This window comes from Scylla paramamosain, chromosome 4, assembly GCF_035594125.1.
Source record: "Scylla paramamosain isolate STU-SP2022 chromosome 4, ASM3559412v1, whole genome shotgun sequence".
Classification (NCBI taxonomy): Eukaryota; Metazoa; Arthropoda; class Malacostraca; order Decapoda; family Portunidae; genus Scylla; species Scylla paramamosain.
Genome location: NC_087154.1, coordinates 8,309,993 through 8,332,538, shown reverse-complemented (window position 1 = coordinate 8,332,538; position 22,546 = coordinate 8,309,993). Strand labels below are relative to the sequence as shown.

The following is a 22,546-nucleotide window of genomic DNA, read 5'->3' as shown; positions in this document are numbered from 1 at the left end:
GGCCCTGTTTACAAGTCACTCCTTTACCTTTATGCTTGCTGGTCCATTGAGCCTCAGTTTACAGCCTTTAAACGCCTTTCCTGCCGCATGCTTCCCTCCTATACCCCCGTGTGCTCTAAAAACCTTGCTCACGTCTCCCTCATTTATCCGCGCCATCCATTTATAGACGCGAACCAAGCCTCGTCGAACGCCTTGCCTTGCCCTGCCTTGCCTTGCCTCTTGGGTGATGGCATCTCTCTCTCTCTCTCTCTCTCTCTCTCTCTCTCTCTCTCTCTCTCTCTCTCTCTCTCTCTCTCTCTCTCTCTCTCTCTCTCTCTTACACACACACATACACACGCAGTCATTCCCCAGAACCACCTGTCACTGAGACAAAGAATTATTATTTTTTTTACTCTAGTGACAAGAGAGGAGGAAGAGGAGGAGGAAAAGGAGGAGGAGCAGAAGGAGGAGGACGGGGAGGAGGACACGTGTTACCAAAACGTTCAGGCTGAGGAGTGTATGACGCAAACACTTCCTTAAAAAGCTTCTCCCAGGAAGGGTATAACCTTTAGACGCGGGAGTGACACACTGTGGGCTGACACTGAGGGCTAGGAAGGGAACATGACGGGAGCTGAGGTTGCAGAGGTTGTGGGCAGGTGTTGGTGGGTTGGTGGACAGGTAGCACAGGGTTAGAATGTGAGGGAGTGAGGATCAGGTGTGAAAGCGAGGTGAGGGCTATAGAGTGACATGGGGGAGGGGTAAGGGTGATTGTAAGGGTGTCTAGAGTACTGGAAGGTCATTATAGGGAACTGGGGTACGTGTTAAAGGAAACAGGTTGTGGGATATTGTGGGGTAAAATCATGGAGGAGCCGTGGGACGTATTAACTGAAGAAGGAAGGTGTAGCATACTGTAGAAACACGATAAGAATGTGTAGGGTATCTTAACGAAAGGAAAACGGCGTAGGACGCTGTAGGAACATCACAAGAAAGTGTAGGATATTTTAAGAGAAGAGGGATAAGCTGTAGGATGCTGTGAAAACATCGTAGAAAAGTGTAGGATATTTTAAGACAAGTGGAAGAGACTACAGGACACTGCAAACATCGTAGGAGGCTAGGGGAGGTCTTAAGGGAAGATTGAGGATTTAGGATACTGCGGGGACATCTTGAGGAACTGGGAAGAGTCCTTAGGGAATAAGAAGGGTGATGAGGGACCAGGTCACAGGGGACACAAGGGATGAAGGATGATGGAAGTGTGAAAACTGAGGGACTGGAATGAGTGACTGAGCGGTATAGATTTAGATTTACGCGTCTGGCCCAAGCGTGTGTGTGGTATTTACAAGGAGAGGACAAAGAGCGCTTAATATGACTACCAGATTTTGCTAGAGCTAGAATAGACAGTAATGGTGAGCGGTAGGAGTGACAGGAGATTGGTATAGAAGGCAGTGTGAGTGTGGGATTGATTGAGGCATGTGTGTGAAGCATGTAGCAATAAGGAAAAAGGGAGAATATAATAGATATCATAGTATTGATAAAGCCGCAGCGAGGAAGGCAAGAGTGGCGGGTGGAGTCTGTAGTTGCCCACTGAGGCCTTGGTGGTGTGGTGTGATGGCGCTTGTCTGCATGGCGAGGACAGGCTGGGAGTGTTCGGTATATCATAATGGAGCTTGCGTGCAGTTTATAATAGGTTTTACTATATGTGCCTTGGTCGAGTCACACGCCACGCAAGGACTGGCGCCACAAACCATGACATGTTGATAATAATAACTTAAGGTTGCAAGTCTAAGCATAAAAGAGAATTAGTGACGAGGTTCTATGATACCGAGAAGCAGGAGGAGCAAGGAGGAGGAGGATTTGCCAGGAAGATGATGTTGGTGATAGGGAAGACAAGGACAGGAGCAGTAATGGTGTATGGCGGACTGTTATTGTTTCTTACAGCATTGCAGACTTTGGTTTATCTCCCTCCCACTCCTCCGTCCCCGCCAGCACCGTGCATGACTGCTCTGAGCAACACGCACTGACTGGCGTTATCAGGACCCCACATCCTGTTCATTCCTCACCACACACTCGGCTATACCATGTCTATTTCTGTCTATTACCAACCATTTCTGCCTGCAGTTAATATACAGCCAACACTTGCGTCCATACCCGCCATACACCCTAAGTAAATTCCCTCTAAGTAAATTTCCCCACACAAACATTTCATACACAGTCTTTCCCTCCAGTAACGTTCTAAGTGGTATAAGGTTACGTTAGAGGGAATTATTTTAGTTAAGATTTCCATGGAGGAATATTAATGGATATTATTGATTTGGATAGATTTTCTTTTATTACATCCGGCCAGAAGCAAAGCAGTTAGAAAAAGGAAAGAGAAATACAGAAAGAAGAGCCTGAATCAGTTTGTAACTCCAAAGAAGCATTAAGTACAGGAGGAGAATCCATGGAGTATAGCAGCTTATCCACGCCGTGCACTGTACCGCCTGCCAAGCTAATGAGTGTCCGCGCAACAAGCCGTGCAAGCCCTTTGCTACGTGTCCTCAGCTTGTCACGCCCTTTTCAGTTCGCCCGCAGCCACCTTTGAGATGCACGGAAACAAGCAGACCTTCCCTTCCCTCCTCCTCCTCCTCCTCCTCCTCCTCCTCCCACGCGGTGACACCTCACGTCAAGTATTTTTTGAGCACCAGACAAGGTGAAGCCTCTCTCGCGACCTTCCTCTCGCTGTTAACTATTGGATGTGGAGGCGGCGGTGGTGGGAGGAGGGTGGGTAGTGGTGGAGCTGAGGGTAGTGGTAGTTGTGGTGGGGGGATGGTGGTGGTGGTGGTGGTGGTAGTGCTGGTGGTGGTAGTGGTGGTCGTGGTGGTAATGATTGTGAAACTGTCATGATTTTTTTTTCTATTACACTCCTATTCTTTACCTCTTTCTTCTTCCTTTTCTCTCTCCCATTCACTTTCATTCATAAAGCTAAAACATCGTAGCTTTAGTTCGCGCGCACACACACACACACACACACACACACACATCTATACACTTTTAATCGGATGATATTGCCAGCTAAATCACATCGATTAGATACTTTTTCCGCGCGGGTCAGCTGAGCGGCGAGATGAGCTAGGGCGGGGCGGGACTGGGCGGGGCGGGGCGGGGCAGGGCTAGGCAGTGGTACACAGGGCGAGGCAGATGGAGGAGGTCGCAGGGGTGGTGAGGTGTTGGGGACCTGCTGACGAAGGTGGCCTTGGGCTTTGCATGGTGACGACCTGCTGGTGGCGCAGTGTATGCTGCGTGTTGTTGTTGTTGCTGTTGTTGATGTTGATTTGTTGTTTTCTTAGTAATGTGAATTGTAGTGTCATCCCTGTTGTTACCATTATCATTATTGTCAGTTTTGTTGTATAGTAGTAGTAGTAGTAGTAGTAGTAGTAGTAGTAGTAGTAATAGTAGTAGTAGTAGTAGTATAGTGGTGGTGGTTGTTGTGCTTGTCATTACTGTCGTAGCGGCGGGAGCAGCATTACCGTTATTATTCATGAAGTGATGGAGACAAATCATGAGAGATACAGGTGACGAATGAGTCTTTGTGAGGCGCAGTTCACAGAAATAGTCAGAGAGAGAGAGAGAGAGAGAGAGAGAGAGAGAGAGATGGTGGGGGGTGGGGGCGTCAAGGAGAGAGGCCTAGGTCTCCTTAGGACGCCTCCCGAGCACCTGCGCCGCCATAACACTCAGGTTGACGGAGGGGACATCGCGCCCTTGGAGGAGGCACCGGTCAGGGTGGCAAGGAGGAGGCCATGAGTGCCGCTACCTGCTCCACACGAACGACCCAGTGTCAGGTGGTGCCGCGCTGCCGCCAGTGGGGAGTGGCTTGACAACACGTGCTCTGACGAGGCCCACGTGGTTGCAGCAAGAGAGAGATAGAGAGTGAAAGAGAGAGGGACGCATGGCGGTGACTGAGGGAGCCTGATTGCTACAGAAAGGCCGTGTGTGTTCCATTCACTAGCATCACCATCGTCTCGTTTTATTGGTTTCTTGAAGAAGGTGACGCTGGTGTGTGGGTGCGTGTGTGGCGGTGCCCTGGAGCAGCGAGCAGGGTGCCATGGGGAGGGTGAGGGCGTGGGAGGGATGACACACGAAGGACAGTCGGCGTGGGCGGTAGCGTGGCCCGGGCTGTACTGCCTGGCTCATGGTGAGAGTAATGCAATCAGCACACGCACGCTGCTCTCTCCTCCCCCGCCCCTCTCCACCAGTCTCCTCCTGCTTCTCTTTTTCCCCGCGAACCAAGTTGTGATTCTCTCTCTCTCTCTCTCTCTCTCTCTCTCTCTCTCTCTCTCTCTCTCTCTCTCTCTCTCTCTCTCTCTCTCTCTCTCTCTCTCTCTCACCTGGAGAAAGATACTCTCATCCCCGGAACAGAGTAGCATCAAAATATGGTGGGGCCGCGCGACGTGGCTTTAAAGGCACCAGGTCCCTCGTGCTAGCGGGATGAATGGAGCTTCCCCGACTCTTTGTTTTGCTCTCTGCACCGGCCCTCAACCATCCCGCCCGGCAGCCCGGCATGAGAGGCAGGATTATCGCTATGACGCATGGGAAAACCCGCCAAGTTCATCCCCAAACACGTCCCTCCCTCCCTCTCTCCCTGCCACCTTACCATCCCCACCCCTCATCCCTGCCTTACTCATTGCGTGGCTGTGTATTTTCAGTGGTACCGTCTCCCCCAGCTCCCTCTCCCACCCACTCACTCCGCCTCCTTCTCCTCCTCCCTCTTCCCCACCCCCATCCTCCTCTCTTTCTCTCGCCCTCTCCACGCGGTCGTGTTTATATGCACTTTGCTTGTTTGTTGTGGCCGACGTTATCTGCGTGGCAGTGAGCGACGCGGCGGAACTGAGCACACGAGCTTAACCTGACGGCGACGAAGGGAGGCAGGTGGCGCGGCGAGGGTTTGGCCTCGTCCTCCAGCGTGAAGGTCAGGCCGTGGTGGTGCTGGTCACGTTCAGGGGCGCTGGTCAGGGCTGCCTTTGCCTTACGTGTGGCGTAAGGTCAGGAATTGTGTAATGCTCCATTTCTTAACCTTGATGATTAATGATGGTGGAGGTGGTTATAACAAGGACAATAAAAACAGTAATAATAATAATAATAATAATAATAATAATGGGAGTTTATAGGTTTAGACTCGTTTGAGTTTAATATTTCAAGGCAGTATCTATTCTGGCGGGGTATAAGACATTACTTATTCTTTGGTGGTGGTCGAAGAGTAACATGAACACAGAGTAGCAGAGAGAGAGAGAGAGAGAGAGAGAGAGAGAGAGAGAGAGAGAGAGAGAGAGAGAGAGAGAGAGAGAGAGAGGGAGGGAGGGAGGGGCGGCTTAACAGTGGCAGCAACAAGACCAAGCTGCCGAGATTCCTTAAAGCAGCAAGAAGGTTTGGGAGACCAACGCAAGGAAGAACTCCAAAATCAATTGAAGTCTTGAACCCGAGGAGGCGTGACGCCCCCTGCCGCCTGCCGTCACCGCCGTCTGTAGTTCCTCACTCACGGCTCCTCGGCGCTTTACGAGGTGGGCGCGCTGAGCCATCGGTGCCTGTGCTGCATCCTTCCCCCGCCTATTTAGGTCTAGCGGTTGTGCGTTTCGTGGAATCCTTACTGTGTGTATACAGGCTGGGAAAATGAGAGTGTTGTAGCACAAATCGTGTGGCTGGAGGATGGCGGGGCATTCCTGTCTTTCGTAGCTGAGCGCCAGGCGGTGACTCGGTACATTCCTGCGTGCGCGAGCTCAGCGGGTGAATCTTACACTGCCCACGTGGTCGCCTGCAGTAGTCTTTTCGCCCGTGCTGAGGCAACCGATATATAAGTGTTAGCTTTCCCGCCGGTGTTTTGTTTGATGCAATTTTTATCCGCCGATCACACCTCGACAGGCGTTTTCAGCAGGACTGGACGCCCTTCAGAGCCTCGGGCAGACACCGCAAGTGCCAATTAGTGAGCGATACAAGGTCACTTTTTCCTCCCGTGATGAGGCTGCAGTATTAACGTCGTCCTGACCCTCACGACCACTCGGCGAGGACGACAGCGGGAGGTGTTTTATTGCCGCCTCCGCCGCCGCCCCTGAGCTGCGGGGACGTCACCTTAAAGTTGCCGCCATGAACTTTAATCATTGTTAACTTTTATCCAAGAACCCTCGGAAGCAAGTAATTTTTGCACATATCGCGCGCAAAGTAGAGCATCGGGTGCCTTATTTACTTATTTAATCTTACTTCTTTTCAAGGATTTACATCAGTCACGGCAGGCAAGCTGCTCCCTTGGCTGCTCCAGTCTGCGCCCTGGTGACCTGCACGTCAGCATGCAACAAGTAATGCACGAGGAGCCGCCCCACGCACTGGTCTGGCACGCGATATATAAGGCGCGCCGAGACCTGCTTGTTTATTATCACGGGATCGTGTTGCTCTTTTTACATAACCCTTGTGTCTGCCTCAGAAATTTACCAAGAGCTGAAATGTTGGTGCTGCAGACAGGCAGAGTCACGCGGCCCTCGAGTACTGTGCGCTCACACTCTCTTATCATGTCAAGGAAGTATCAAGACGGCGAGGGATTAATTAAGTACTTGAGGAGCTAAGTTGTGGCGCGCCGCGAGGACCAGAGGAAGCCAGCTGCCCGTCACGCCGCCAGGACCCGCGCCGCCACCCTGCTGCAAGGAATGACCTCACTACTGTAAACTTCAACGCTTTGTTTTCTAACAAGTCCTGAACCGTGACGTCACCTTGCAGTCACCACGTATGACACCAGTCGCTGCATCATGGTGGCCGCACCTCAACACGACTCGGCAATGTGACCCTCCCTTCACGTCCCGCCAGCAACACTGCCTGAACGTGGCGCTCCGGTGCTTGCTGGGCCTGTTTCTTCCCGCAGCTTCCCACCCCTGCCCCTTGCTAGAACACCGTCCAGGCTGATATGTTGGCGTTGTGAAGACAAGAACCCCCGGCATACTTGTTGTATGCATGTGTGTGACTTGCATCTACTCAAGAGTGTATTTCATTAAAGTATAATAAATACAATATTTAACAACACAAGTTTCATCCACTAGTTAGACTCTCCAGATATGAAGTCTCTGGTGTTGTGTGGAGATAGACACGTGGTGAGGAGGGAAGGCGTCCTGCGTCTCTGCTGCCCTCGCCATGGTGGTGTAGGGGCTGCGACTCCTCGTCGCCCCTCTACTATGATGTGTGTGTGTGTGTGTGTGTGTGTGTGTGTGTGTGTGTGTGTGTGTGTGTGTGTGTGTGTGTGTGTGTGTGTGTGTGTGTGTCGGAAGACATGTCTCTCCCAAGGAAAGGGTAGACCAAAGAAAGTTACAAAAACTAGTCTTTATTCTTAAAAAGAATTCTAAAATCCGTAACACAAATGTCATTATTAATGTCTAAATTGAATATCACTAAGGTCTAGATTTGAGTTTCATTATGATAACATTAACGGTAATGATATACAAGGTGCCCCTCGGTATCCAGAACAAAACTTGAATACAACCTTAGGCAGAAAACGAAACAACAGATCGAGTAGCATCACTGTCTTTGTCACATTGCAAGCCAATGAGGCGGACCAATTATCAGCTCGCTGCTGCGAGCACCCAAGGTTCACAAATTCTGTTATAATTCCAAGACATTTTGATAACAGTATAAAATTAAATTACATTGGGTGGGGATAACTCGTGTTTCTTATCGTGTAGAGGTCACCCGGGGTGTGTACACAGCTAATCATGTAAAAATAACAATAGCCAAAAGTGGCCACAAGCATCTGATCGAATTAAAAGAGGCGAGCAGAACCCTCACACCGTAAATGCTGCACCTCCGGCGCCACATCACACCAAGTAGCATATTATCACTTTGCATAAGACTAACCCTGTTAGGTTTTGTGCATAAGTTTTTGACACATGCTTGAGGTATTCCGAGTATTCTGAGGTATTGTTTGTGTAACCGTTTTACTGCTGCTGGTGTCCGAATGCAGACGGGCGCTCCACCACAACCCTCACTCCCACCCCGCCGGGCCGGGCACTGCTCTCGCCTCCTCTTGACGCGCTGCACTGTATACAGGTGTGTGTGTGTGTGTGTGTGTGTGTGTGTGTGTGTGTGTGTGTGTGTGTGTGTGTGTGTGTGTGTGTGTGTGTGTGTGTGTGTGTGTGAGAGTGAGTGAGTGAGTGAGTGAGTGAGTGAGTGAGTGAGTGAGTGAGTGAATGAGTGAGTGAGTGAGTGAGTGAATGTGTGAATGTGTGTGTGTGTGTGTGTGTGTGTGTGTGTGTGTGTGTGTGTGTGTGTGTGTGGGCCGAGGGAGTGGTGCGGGTCACAGTTGGAGAGGAGGAGGGAGGAGGGTGCCCACCAGGTCAGGGAAGTGGGAGAAGGGGAGGAAGAGGAGGGGAAAAAAGGGTGCTGTGACAGGCGGAGGTGAGGCACGTGCGGGGAGGCGGAGGTGAGGCAGGTCAAGTAGCAGGTGAGAGGATGAGGGTCGTGGCGGCCACAACAATACTGATACAGGTAAGTTCACTTTCCTGCACATTGGCGGCCACGAGCCTCTGAGCGGGTGTGTTTCACAGTAGGAGGAGGACACGATGCGAGGTAACGGAGGCCTCAGGCACGGAACGCGAGGCACGGGGCCGGGCCGGGGCGACTCCGGCCACCCGGATGGGCGGCGGAGTCAGTATGGCACAGGGGTGGCCGCCCGCGGCATGGAATGTTGGCGCGGTATCACAGGGCGGCGGAAGCCGCGTGAGGTAGATGTGGGGCGTGGCGGCCACAGGAACTCAGCACCGGCGGAAGACGGGCGCGGCGTGCGCGGCCAGGTCACCCACAGGGGTCATGCCGCCCACTCCGGGGCCACAGCTGGGCCGTCATCAGTAAACGGGCGGGGCCACGACGTGGGGAGGGTGGCCTGGGTGGCCCGGTGGGCCGTGACCCGGGTGGCCCATGGCTCCATGAGGAACACTTTGGCGGTGAGCCGGATGGTGCCCCGGGAAACCTGGCGGCGCATGACTGATGGCCGGCCCCTGGGGAGGGTGGGAGGGCGCGGCGGAGGCGGCCATGGCCTTCTTGCGGTGTGTCTGGAAGTGCTTGAGCATGTGGTCCTTGCGGATGAAGCCCTTGCCGCACTGCTCGCAAGTGAAGGGCTTCTCCCCGGTGTGGAGGCACATGTGGCGCCGCAGGTCCGTCTTGTGGTTGAACTGCTTAGGGCACACCTCGCACTTGTACGGCTTGTCGCCCGCGTGCTTGGTCTGGTGGTCGCTGAAGGAGGCCTCGTCAGGGAAGCGTTTGCCACAGGTGCCACACTTGAAGGGCTTCTCCCCTTCGTGGTAGGTGGTGCGGTGCTGGGTCAGGTAACACATGCGGTTGAAGAGTTTGCCACAGTCGTGACACCTGAAGGTGCCCTCACCCGTAGTCGTGCTGCTGCTGGTGCCTGCAGACTCGTTGGAGTCCATGGAAGCCTCGGAGCCGGTGTCGCCTCCCGCAGGCTCCGGGGAGCGCGAGGCCCCGCCTGACCCGCTCTCACTATCCAACTTGAAATTGTTGAATCCATCCAGGCTTTGCCCGGGGTATTCACTCATGGAATGAAACCCCGGGCCCTGGTGGCCCCCCTGCGTCTGATAACCACTGAAGTTGTTCCCACTGCCGGGATAAAAAGGTGGACCGCCTCCCATAGATACAGGCGGCTGGGCGCCAAACCCTGCCGGGTTTGTGCTGAAGTGGCCGTGGTATAACGTCGGTGCCGTTGGGGGCTGCTCACCCCCTAGAAAGTGCGGCGCCTGACTGAACTGCGGCGGAGGGTGGAGCCCCTGGGAGGGCCCAGGCACCCCAGGGGGCTGGTAGCCCGAGAGGGAGGTGGGCGGGGGATTGTAAGCAGGTGGGGGCTGTTGCATTGGAGGGGGCGGCGGTGTCTCCAGGGCGTCCGTGCCCGACAGGTTGCTCTCCTCGTCCTGGCTGGAGATGTTTGAGGCCTCGCCAATACTCTTGGCACCCGGAGAGAGAATTGGTGGGCGGGTGGGGTCAGGGGTGGAGCGGGAGGCGCTGTTGCCGTTCAGTTTGGTCATATTCTTATGCAGAGTCGTGTTATAGTGCCGTTTCAAGTGTCCGTGGCTCGTAAACCACTTATTGCAGTCCTCACACTTGAAGCTTTTCGGTCTTTTCACATTAGAGGCAAACTCAGAGGGCGGAGCAGATTCCCTCGGCGAGGGCGGCGGAGCCCCAAACACACTGGTGGGGCTGGTCATGGCCTGCGGGGCTGTGGGCAGCCCCTGTGGGTGGTAGCCCCCGATGCCGCCCCCACCACCCGACAGGAAGGAGTTTCCTCCGGCCAGCGGTGGGATGTGTTGGGGTGGAGGCGGAGGGCCCGGCGGAAACCCAGGCTGCTGCATGGGCGGGAGGCCGCCCATAGCCATTCCACTTGGGGCGGGAAACTGTTCGTGGGGCCGCCACATGGGTGGCAGCGGCCCTGACTGAGGCTGGGGCGGCTGCGACACGCCACTACTGCCCAACACTTTCTGTGAGTCCAAGTCAAGGATCTCGGGCGTGTCGGTGGTGGACATTTCCTCCTTTATGTCGGGGGGCGGATTGCCCGGCGAGGGCGTGGGCGCCGGGGATCGACCCATGTACGGGTGGAACCTTGGCGCCGTGGCTGGCCCGCGCCCGTAGAAGCCGTCATCAAAACCCCCGTTGAGGAAACCAGGCTGGTACCCCGGGAACTGCTGCGGCTGCTGCTGGTGGTGCTGCTGTTGGCCATAGTCGGGATAGAAGCCACCCGGGGACTGCTGAGGGAAGCCCACGGATAGTCCATGTCCAGAGGGGGGCCCCTGGGGCACAACCACTCCCCCTTGAGGGGACTGAAGCCCAGGGGACATCTTGTACTCGTACTGCATCGGCGAGGGAGCGGTGAAGGCGCTGGAGCTGACGCCTGTGTTAACACTCTGCACTGAACTGCTCACAAGCCCCCCGTCACCGCTGCTCACTCCCAGGGGCGTAAGCTCACCGCCCTGGCCGGGGGAGGGTGCCGGCGCACCACCCTCACGCCCACGTTCGTCACTTCCCATCCACATGTTCATTAGGTTCTCCTTGTGATACTGAAGGTGCACTTCGAGGGACCGCGCGCTTTCGAAGTACAAGCCGCAGTCCTTGCAGTGGTGCGACCCACTCGCCATGGCTAGCTACGTCCCGCAGGGACCCGGCCTCGCCCCGCTCCTGGCCGGATCATCACTAAGAGGTGACGGTTGCACGTGTCTAAGAGAGGATGAGGACGACTGAGTGGGAGCGACAAACACACGTGCGCTCTCGGCGGGCGCTGCCTCCGTTTTGGCGCGCTCACGGCCCAGCACTGAGCTCCACCGTTTTCTGTGAGTCGGCCTAAGCTGGCGGCCGCTGCTCCCAAGGACACCTGACCTGCACGGGAGAGAAACACGCCGTCACTATTTACGTCAACATCACTACTTTAATAATAAAAACACACACACACACACACACACACACACACACACACACACACACACACACAATTCTCTCTCTCTCTCTCTCTCTCTCTCTCTCTCTCTCTCTCTCTCTCTCTCTCTCTCTCTCTCTCTCTCTCTCTCTCTCAAACACACACACACACACACACACACACGCCATGCTGCCGCCCCACGCTCACCGCCAGCTGGTGACGGATGTTTAGACGCCCACGGTGAAGGTGCTGCCGCAGCCCCGCCAACTCCCACTCGCTGTGTGTGTGTGTGTGTGTCGATAGGTAGGTAGGTAGATATATATGGCAGTAATATGGTTTGCGGTTATCGAATAAGTGAAATCGGTGTTACTGATACAATACTTAAATTATAAACTTGTTAATTTTACGTTGTATTTTATTTCAGTTCAGACTTCAGGAAAAGATCGTGACAAGAAGACTTCGAGATGGTCGCCAGTGTTGTCAGTGGTGATAGTGAGTGTTCCGTTACGGGGCTGCTACTTGGTGAAGTCACACCAGGTATTTCATGGGCCTCGAGTATATGTGTGTATACATTATGTATATATATAGAGAGAGAGAGAGAGAGAGAGAGAGAGAGAGAGAGAGAGAGAGAGAGAGAGAGAGAGAGAGAGAGAGAGATGAACTGATAGATAAATAGACTGACATTCCCTGAGCGCTAGTGACAGTGAGTCACTCTTGCCTTGGGCGCCGCCACTAAGCTGGCGTTGCTCAGCCCGGGGCGCCGGGGCCGCCTGGAGGAGGCAGCACCAAGCGAAGTAGTTGATTCCCTTTGGTCATTCTCGGAAGGTCCCGAATTCAGTCACGTGGTTTGGACGCAGGCGAGGAGTTGCCGCACGCCATCGGACGCGGCTCGCGATGGCCTCTCCCTCTCACTGCTCGCAGGTTAAGCTGAAAAACCCGTGGGTCTTTCCTCGTGCTGCAGTGCCCTGCACGGGATGCCCGCGTGCGTGCTGCTCGGGGCGGGAGTGGCGGCCAGCAAGCAAACGGGGAAAGTCTACGGACAACGGGGAAGTTTGGCAACAGTGAGTGAGGGCCATCCTAAAAAATGGCTTCAGTAGACATGGGTTGTTCCCGTCAGGAGGAGGCACCACCGGGTGTCGTGGTCGGGACTCACTGGAAGGGCGCCGAGGGCGATTGGTCGTGCTGGCTTCCACTGTGGCTGTGGAAGTTATTTCCTCCTGGTTGTGGGCGCGGATCTCGGTGAAACATGGGACCTTAAGGTGAAATATGGCAACATCGCCCTGTTATTGGCAGAAGGTGCCTTGAGATGCATCGATCACTCCATATGACCCCTCGGCCCCCACGCACAAGGGCGAGAATGGGCTGTCGGGCTGGCCAGAAAATAAATAACAACCTATACCCCACATTTTGTAACTCCAGGCTCGTCTTAAAATGTATTTATTAGCTGGACATCCGAGACCGACAAAGATAGAATTTTGTGTAGTAACTCAGCCGAGCATAATTTATAATGGACGTCTCTCTAATCACCGACATTCCTACACTTGGGACTGCCACTTAGCACCTATATATGGGATTATTTCATACATTTTTCGGAGTGTTTATGGGAGATACGAGTGTCGATACTGGAATACAACAGCTCGTCAGCGCATAACTTGAAGGCGGCCGTTAGTCAATGGTGGAAAAAGGCCAGACGTTACGAGATGGAACTCACCCATCCATTACCGGTAAACGCGGCCGTATAATGAAGTACAAGGAATTTGGCGTTTACACCACCTGAAGTTGTACAGCGGACGACGCGTTCCTCGTTAGTTTCATGGCCCGGTATTTCAGCAGCAAGGTGGAGGACGAGGAGGAACACTCAGCCTTTGAAGGGGAAAAAATATAAGTTACCCGCACCCCCCACAGAGACGTGCTATTTATTACCCCGGGACAAACGTACGTTCCCCGGGACAATTTATCGCGATTGACTTGTCTCCCCCTTGATGGGAACCCAGTTATAAGCCTCACGCCGGGTATTTTGGGAAAGCAGCGAGAGGCAGCAGGAGGCCACACTGAGCAGCAGCAGCAACAGCAGCGGTAGAAGTAGGGTGCGTCTCCAGTAACCCCTTCGGCGGGCGTTTGGAGGATCGGCGCTCCTCTCTCCCTTCCCGGCGACGGAGGAAAAATGTAAACAGTCTCCAACTCTTGTTTACGTAACGCAGGTGTCTCTCGGGGCTGAGGGCCGGAGACAGTGGGGCCACAGGGGTGAGAGAGGAGAGGATAAATGGGGGTAAGAGACCGAGATGGGGCAATTAGGACACGAGGAAGAGGATTAATGAGAGCCCAGGGAGGAGGTGGGGAAGTGAGGATGCGGGAGCACCATTAACGAGGACGTGGGGACAAGCGGTTACAGAGCGAAGAAGAAAAAGAGGAAGTGAAGAGGAAGAGGCGGAGAAAGGAAAAAAGAGAGGAAGCAGAAGGCAAAGCACATAGGCCTAGGAAGTGAGTAGGAGATATGTCACAGAGCGAGGAGCTGCCTGGAGGTGGCGACGGATGCGTCATAAACTGGGCTCCAGGGAAGTCAAGATAGCCCATCTCCCGCCAAGTCCCCGCCAGCCAGCCCTATTTTATAGCCCGTCCTTACAATTGGTTGAAAACAATATCTGCCATTCGACGCACACCATAAACTCGGTTGACAACTGTGTGTGATTTTTTTTCTTCTTCAGAACTGATTGAAAAGGGCCAGCGTGGGAAAGCGTCTAAATGGAAGCGCTGCGGCATTTACATGTGAAGGGCGCAAAGCTCTTGAATTACCAGCGTGTGAGTCGCGAGGAGCCGAGCTCTAACGTGCGTCGGGGCGACGGCGGTGTGTCTGTGTGGCGCCGAACTGGTGACGGAAGGTTGGCGGGAAGCAGGCGACCATGGAAGCAACCATGGCGGATGACGAACCATCGGGCGGCGGCGGCGAGAAAGGAACTACAAACACCCTCAGGAAGATATCCGGTGTAAGCCAACAGGTGAAATAAATAGGAGCCTCTGGGAACTTCGGAGGTGTGCGGCAGGAATATCTTTTTTAGAAACACGTAGAAGTAGATTGCGGTTTTATTGTATTAGATGGACGATTCTTTTCCCTTATTGGAAGTGGACGTGAGGTTCTTCCCGGCCACGCTACGGACACGCACGACGCGCACCACGTGACATAACACCACGCACCGCCCCGTCCTTGCGTGTGTACCTTCCCCGTCAAGCACGTACACACACATACACACACAAAAACAGCTACCCATGATAGGTTCAGCCAACATTAACGGTCACAACTGAACTCCAACATTACTACATGTTAATGCGAGCCACGGGACGCGTCACCAGCGCCACCAACTGCATCACACAGCCACCTGCACCAGCACTACACAGGTAACACTCGCCCATACACACACGCCTTACACCTTTAGTTTGTCGTAGAGAACATAAATCCAAGTTGAATCTCCCTTTTGGCAACATGAACGAGTGCGAATAACTCTAGGGTATTTTTGCATCGACTCCCACACACACACACACACACACACACACACACACACACACACACACACACACACAACACCACATGATTCCTGCTGCCACACAGAGAAAGTTAGAAACTTGGTCTGAAGATGAATATGAAGATTAATGTGATGTTTAATATTTATACGTTAGACTATGAAGTCAAAATAGAGGATGGATTTGGACAAAGAGCTCATGGAAATATGTACGTGAGGCAGAAAATAGCGCAGGCTATGAAAGAGGAATCGAGAGCAAGAATAGCAATGCAATGGAGTGCTCTTGGTAAACTAAACAACGTTACGAAAATAATCTCTCGCTGTCACTGGGGATAAAGGTCTATTACCGCTGCATTCACTCCACCACTTCCAACATGCTGCTCGGAAATCTGGAGAGTTAAGAAAGTCATGGAGAGCAAAATTATATCACTGCCCGAAAGAGAATGGAGATAATAGTGCTTAAGATGGAAAGACGAGAATAGAGTATCACTGATAAGGGAACTGACGAAAGTTAAACACATCTTGATTTTAATTCAAATTTAAAAAAAAAGGGACATGGGCAGAACACATGCGCGAACAAATGATAGACCAACAACCAACACAAAATAAGGCAGACAAACTATGACAATGATAAAAAAGAAAAAAATGGTTCGAGAAAAATCTTGACAGAACACACAACAAATAAACAAACAAAACAGAATAAAATAACACAAACAAACTAGAGACAAGGAAAGAAAGCACAACAGAACAAACAGAGAACAAGATTGAGACAAGACATGAGATAAGAAACATTTATCCTATAGCACCCTAGAATAGACAGTTAGTTACCCTACAGAAATGAGCAGAGAAGATTTACATTGAGCCATCTATCCCGTAGTAAACTCACAAAACTTCCCCCCTCTCCCGTGACGATAACGTGTATGCATTAACGAAATTTCATCGGGCTGGGCTTCGTCTCAGCGCAGGTCAAGCGGGCAGAACGAACAGACAGCTTTAGGCACAGGTTAGATAAATACATGGAAGGGAGTGGGCCTGGTGTGAGCGGGGCAGCGCCAGCCACCAAGGGGTCAGTGGGCCTCCAGCAGCCTGCCTTGTTTTGTGTCCTCGCGGGAAATGGCTGAATAATGAGACTGCGATGTTTTGGGTCCATAGTCTACAGAGAGAGAGAGAGAGAGAGAGAGAGAGAGAGAGAGAGAGAAGTTACTGGTCTGTTTATCTATTTACAGGATAGAAACAGAGAGAGAGAGAGAGAGAGAGAGAGAGAGAGAGAGAGAGAGAGAGAGAGAGAGGAAAAAATAATCCCTAAGATCAATCCATCACCTGACCGAGATCGGAGCCCATTACCTCCCCCCCCTCCCTCTCATCCCTCTCATCCGTACCTCCTATACACTCCCTTACTCCCAGCGTGTAGGGGCAGGAGAGAGGGGAGAGGGGCAGAAAGAGAGAGGGAGAGGGAAGGGCGGACACCAGACCTGTGCCCATATAAACAATCGGCCGTATTGGGAAGTGCATGGCGAGGCTGGGAGTGATTAGAGAGATATGCTGTCTGTATGTTTGTGTGTATGTGTGTATGTCAGCCAGTGAAAATACCCTCTGTGTGTGTCGTTGTCCCTGTATGTGTACGTGTACGTGTGTGTGTGTGTGTGTGTGTGTGTGTGTGTGTGTGTGTGTGTGTGTGTGTGTGTGTGTGTGTCCTCGCCTTCTCAGCAGGGGGGATTGACCTCAGCTCTCAGGGTAGGGGGGCAGGGGGAAGCGGTAGAGGTCAGGGGTGTTTACTCTCCCACACTCTCACAGGTAAAGATGGGAGAGGTGAGAGTGGAGTGGAGTGGAGTGGTCTTGTTTGATTTTTGGATGTTATAATTACGGTGGTGGTGGTGATGGTAGAAGTAGTAGTAGTAGTGGTGGTAATAGTAGTAGTTTTTGTTGTTGCTTTTGTAGCGGAAGTAATGGTAGTGGTCGTTGTAGTAGCAGTAGTAGTAGTAGTAGTTGTTGTTGCTGTTGTTGTTGTTAATGGAGTAAAAATATATCAATAACTATACACTATAGCATCTTCATTCCCACAAGGTTTTTTTTTTTCAGCATCAACCATATTCATACTCATATTCAAGACAAGCTTACAGAAAACCATGAACAGATACATGCATGGACGACTGATGGTCACGGGGATACAGGGACACCCACGTGTTGGCCGAGCTGGGTCCCGAAGTCCCCCACGTGTTCTTAAAGTGAGGTCATGGAGTGAGGTAGGCCACTTACTGTATTTCTATTTAGACAAGAAAAAGCTCACCAATTTTCATCGCTGCTGTCATCAAATATACTCGTAGAAGCACAATGTTATTACACACTTTTATGTCTACTAAACCCCGTATTTAGAAGCTCTTTGCTCTCTCACCACAGTGATAATTAGCCGTGTTCTCAACTGTTTGTTCTGTACATAATGTAGAAATTTTGGTAATCTGTCGCTAGAACCATAAAAAAAACTTAAAAACCCGTGGCACTTCAATTAGAGCATTTTGAAAACAGTTTAGATGTGGCGCAGAATATGCTACGTGCTTTAGAATATGGCGTTAACAGTGTATAAAAAGTGTAAATGTGTATAAGAGTGTAATAGGATGTGTGGCCAGTGCTAGAGTATGAAATATAACAGTGCGGAAATATAATTACATCGTATGAAATGTGACAGTGCTTATGAAGAGTGGACGTGTGATAGTGTGTGGATATAACAATTGTATGTAGAAGTGTATAATGAATGTAAAAGTATATGAATGTGTAATAGTAAGTGTAATGTAAGCACTACCTGTAAGTACTGTCCTCGTGGTGACGTTCAGTAATGCAACGCCAGGTTCGGTAACACTGCACATTGTCACTCACGATAAACAACGCACCGGTAGTTTCGTCACTGTCAATAAACTCTTCAGGTATCATAACATCAGCCAGCACGAGATCTCACAAATACCTAACTGTTTGGGCCGCGTGTTATATTTCTAACAGTAAGAATAATCAAAGTGACACGGCACAATTAACGCATTTATTAGTACTAGTAGTTTATTAGTATTAGACTCGGATAACACACGCACACCACACAGCACAGTTAAACTATCTATTAGTATGCTACTGAGATAAAGCAACAAAAAATGGATGTTTATGAGTGGCCAGCAGAGATAAAACAGTAAGCTGAATCAGAACTCTTTACGTAACTACTTTGAAGGTGCAGATCGCCTTGAGCAGCGTGCGTGGTTGCTAAACACCCTAAGGCTTCATTCTCCCGCCCGACACAAGTTATGTTTCTTACTGAACATGCGAGAGAGAGAGAGAGAGAGAGAGAGAGAGAGAGAGAGAGAGAGAGAGAGAGAGAGAGAGAGAGAGAGAGAGGGTATAGAGGGAGAGAGAGTCGCCTTGTCAGACTAAAGGTAAACATGATGGTGGTCTGACTGCCTCGCCTCGCCTCGTCCTTCATCTGTTGTTGTCCTGTTTCCTTCCTTCCTTCTTTCCTTGCTCTACATGCTTCCTTTCTACCCCAATTAACACACGCACATCCATCCACCCACAAACACACACACACACACACACACACACACACACACACACACACACAGGCTATAATTAGTCGTGTACGTTCAGCGTTGACGAAAAGTAAAAGAAACTGTACATACACCAAAGAAATAAAAGTCCAAATCCTCAGAGCGAAATTACCAAGCTAATCCTAATCCTACTGATCACAATAATCCTCCTTCCTTATCCTCCTCCTCTTCCTTCTACATCTACTTTTCCTCCTTTCGTTTATTTCTGATCACCCTCGAAAATGTCCTACAGTCAGAAGGAAGTATCGTGCATCACCCCGTCAGGAGAGAGAGGGAGAGAGAGAGAGAGAGAGAGAGATACACCTTTCCCTGTTACACTACACTACATACACAACACCTCACCCGCCCCGCTTAGCCCCGGCCTCCTGACTGGGGTGCCCCGGCCGTAAACACCGAGCTTAATCAACCCCGTAGCATCCTTTAGCCAGACACCGAATATTTGCTGTAATTCACTTTAACTGTGGCGTATAATTTGCTTGGCATTTGCGTATCTCCTCATCTGCCGGGCGGGTGACGGGGGTGCTCGTGAGGTGTGTGTGTGTGTGTGTGTGTGTGTGTGTGTGTGTGTATGTGTGATGGGGAAGAGGGGCAGGCAGCGTTATGCAATATGTGTGTGTGTGTGTTTAGAGAGAGAGAGAGAGAGAGAGAGAGAGAGAGAGAGAGAGATTGCACCTCACACAACCTTCATCATTATCATCACCGTATTCTTCACTATCACCTGCAATAACACACTTTCTCTCTCTCTCTCTCTCTCTCTCTCTCTCTCTCTCTCTCTCTCTCTCTCTCTCTCTCTCTCTCCTGTAAAATGGTGTAAGGTCGCTGCTGGCAAAACGCAGACGAAGTATAAACAGCCAGAGAGAGAGAGAGAGAGAGAGAGAGAGAGAGAGAGAGAGAGAGAGAGAGAGAACTGCCAGACGGGCGGCGGCGGAGGAGGCGGAGGCGATGGTGGTGAGAGTGATGGTGATGATGTTCATTGTAACGGTAGTGACTGTAGTAGTGAAGGTTGTCATAGTAGTGATGGTGATGCTTTCGTTACCGCTTTAAGAAAATAAAAAAAAAGCAAACAAAAAATATATAGTGGTGATAGAGGAATGCTGATGTGATGGTGGTGGTGATGGTGATGGTAGTGGTGGTGGCGGCCGAGCGTTCGTTGTTCGTCTGCACTACCACCACCACCATCACCACCGCACCTCCCACATTCCCTCCCTCCCTCCCCATACCTTCCATACCTCCTCCCCATACACTCCTCGCCCTGCCAGCTCAAGGGAAGACTACGTACAACAAACCAGAAACCTTCCTGTACCTCACCTCCCTTTTACAAGCGTCACTCTTCAACAGCATTTTCCTTTTTTTTTTTTTTTCTTCCTCTCTCTCTCTCTCTGCTTCCACTCAGCGCAGGAACGTTTCCTTTCCCGCCTGACGCAATGTATCGGAGCCTCGAGAAAGCATAGGTAAGTATTAATCCCAGTGCCCCCGGGACTCGCGTGGGTTACCTGCTCGAGCGGCGGCCAGGAATTTGGGATGATAATTTTTACGGTTAAAGTGAACAGTTGCGTCTTGGTGCATTTCCTTATTGAGTGAGTGTGTGTGTGTATGTAGAGAGAGAGAGAGAGAGAGAGAGAGAGAGAGAGAGAGAGAGAGAGAGAGAGAGAGAGAGAGAAGTGTGTGAGATAGTGTGCCGTGGTAAGCATGTGTTCATTGTTTCTTGGGGCACGTCATTGTGCTCTCGTTGGTCGCTATTAGTGCTGATTGTATTTACCAGGTCTTCCTCCCCGCGCCAGTGCACCGTGGGCAGCCCTTCCGGCCCCGCCGCTGCTCCCTCAGGCCCCTGATACCCAAGTAAACACAACCCACACACCGGCGTAACACAAACTCCTTCGTCAGTCTCCGCAACCTTCAACGTCACGCTGATTCTACATTGTGATCAGGAAATGGCTCCTCCCCGCCTCCTCCCCTCCAGCACAAGTGTGACGCGGTGCTGCCCTCGGCCCCTCAGCAGCACTCCCCGCTCAGCACTCGGCCCTCAGCGGCAGGCACCGAGCGTCGTTCAGTCTAATTACCTCAGATGGAGCCTGGGAACTGATGCTGCAGCAATGGACAATCATGTTAAACAGGAAGCGAGTAAATACCGCTGCTGATTGGGTGTTCCCTGCCTAGTTCAGGGCCGCGCCGCCTGCTGGCCCGCGTGGTCCACAACTCCCATACTTTTTACTCCCTACCTGACGATTCCCATATTCCCATGCCCTCACGTCGCCTCGTAATGAGCGACCTGCCGTCCATGGCCGCCGGCGGGAGAGCAGGATAGCCAGGCGGAGGGAGAGCACAGCCGCTCCTTGTATCATTAGTGGTGTTCTCACAGTGACGAGTGTCCGGCTTGTTGGTTTGCTTCCCAGGCGAGGCAGGACTCGTTACCTCCGACGCGGCCAAGTCGTAAAATAAGCGACGTTGGCTCCGTCTGGCGCACACCGTCACGCTGCGAGCTGTGCGTGTCCAGGGGAGTCGGGTGTCGGCCTTGAAGTCAGATGTAGTGATTAAAAAATACAAAAATAGCAATTATCATATATGTAACCTTCAAGTGAGACGCACGTGGCCGCAGGCGTCGAGCACTCAGTGAGGTTGTTAGATCCACCTCTCGGCACAAAGAGATGCACTTAGAACTTCTTCTCTCGCGGCGGCTGTACGTGTGGACGTCTGCCCGTATGTGTGCGTGAAACTACAACATAACTCGGCGGAGCGCGGGGAGCATCACAACACCACAACCCGATCATACAACACCACCAACACTTATAATTCGTGAGGTTCCTACCTGCAGGATGAGCAGTGGTTAATCCCTCTGTTTCAAGTCACACTCAAGTCTCAAGTGCTCAGAGTCAGCAACACCACGATCAGAGAGAACAGCCAGACTGCCAGAGCCACTCGTGTGCGCCCGACCACTACCACTGCCTCTCTCGGTTTCAACTTTGAACTGGTCAGCGCTAAAGAGGAAGAAGGGAGGCTGGGGGACCGGGAGGGAGGGCCAGAGATTTGGGGGGAGGGTAGGCCGGGAGGGTGGGGAGGAGAGAGAGAGAGAGAGAGAGAGAGAGAGAGAGAGAGAGAGAGAGAGAGAGAGAGAGAGAGAGAGAGATGGCGGAGGTGCCAGGAAGGGAATAAACTTTACTTCTCTTCCGGTCGGCTTTTCAGTACTTATTCCGGGCAGGCTGTGGTGGTTTTCCCGAGAAGCAGCAGGGAGCGGGAGTGTGGCGGTAATCACAGTCGTGGTAGGCGGCTGTGTGGCGCAGGGAAGATGACTTATTGATTGGCCCAAGCAGGCTCGGTCACGCCTGGCAACCTCCTCTCGCTGCCCATCAATTCGCGAACGATTCTGGGGCCTGACCATAGATGTCCGTCGGTCATCTCTGTCGAAGCGCTGCTGCTGCTGCTGCTGCTGTGGCGGCGGCGGCGGCGGTGGCGACGATCACTACGAGGGAGGAATAGGGAGACTACTCATTAGGATGCGAATAAAGTGCTTTCTTCATGTTTTCCTCATGTCATTGGGTAAGAGTGAGCTAGTAGCGTGGTATTACTGAGGGAGGTGATCACGGGAGGGAAGTAGAGGCGCTCGCTGGTTTGTTTACGCGGCTGGCTGCTGGTAGAGATCGGTAGGCTGTGACGTCAGGAAGGGCCGGCTAGCAGCAGCAGCAGCAGGAGGAGGAGGAGGAGGAGGAGGAGAGGAGGACGAAGAGCAGGAGGAGAAGGCTGAAGTGTTTGAAACAGAACGAAATGAGTGAAATGCCTGAGAGAGAGAGAGAGAGAGAGAGAGAGAGAGAGAGAGAGAGAGAGAGAGAGAGAGAGAGAGAGAGAGAGAGAGAGAATGAACGATGAGGGAGATGGTGAGAGGGAGGAGTGGGAGGAGGAGGAGGAGGGAAGGTCGTGATGGATGAAATAACGGAAAAATAAATAGGGAAACGTGAGTCGTGGAATAGAGGGAGGAGGAGAAATGAGGAGGTAGGCCAGCGCTGCGCCGAACGTAAATAAGAACAACATAAAAGAGAAAGAGAGAGAGAGAGGGAGGGAAG

The 22,546-nt window shown here is 52.0% G+C and overlaps 1 protein-coding gene across 1 annotated transcript; it reads right to left on the bottom strand.

Moving 5' to 3' along the window:
• Positions 1-7,293: 7,293 nt before the first annotated feature.
• Positions 7,294-21,448, bottom strand: LOC135099699 (transcription factor Zelda-like). The gene is made up of 2 exons (XM_064002122.1): positions 21,298-21,448; positions 7,294-11,358 (listed from the first exon to the last, which is right to left on the bottom strand). Exon 2 carries the CDS (start codon positions 11,118-11,120, stop codon positions 8,826-8,828), a length of 2,295 nt encoding a protein of 764 aa, XP_063858192.1. The 5' UTR covers positions 11,121-11,358; positions 21,298-21,448; the 3' UTR covers positions 7,294-8,825.
• Positions 21,449-22,546: the final 1,098 nt, after the last annotated feature.

What these genes read in the sequence shown, in the direction of transcription:
- LOC135099699 (XM_064002122.1), bottom strand. Translation starts at nt 11,120, where the DNA reads ATGGCGAGTGGGTCGCACCACTGCAAGGACTGCGGCTTGTACTTCGAA.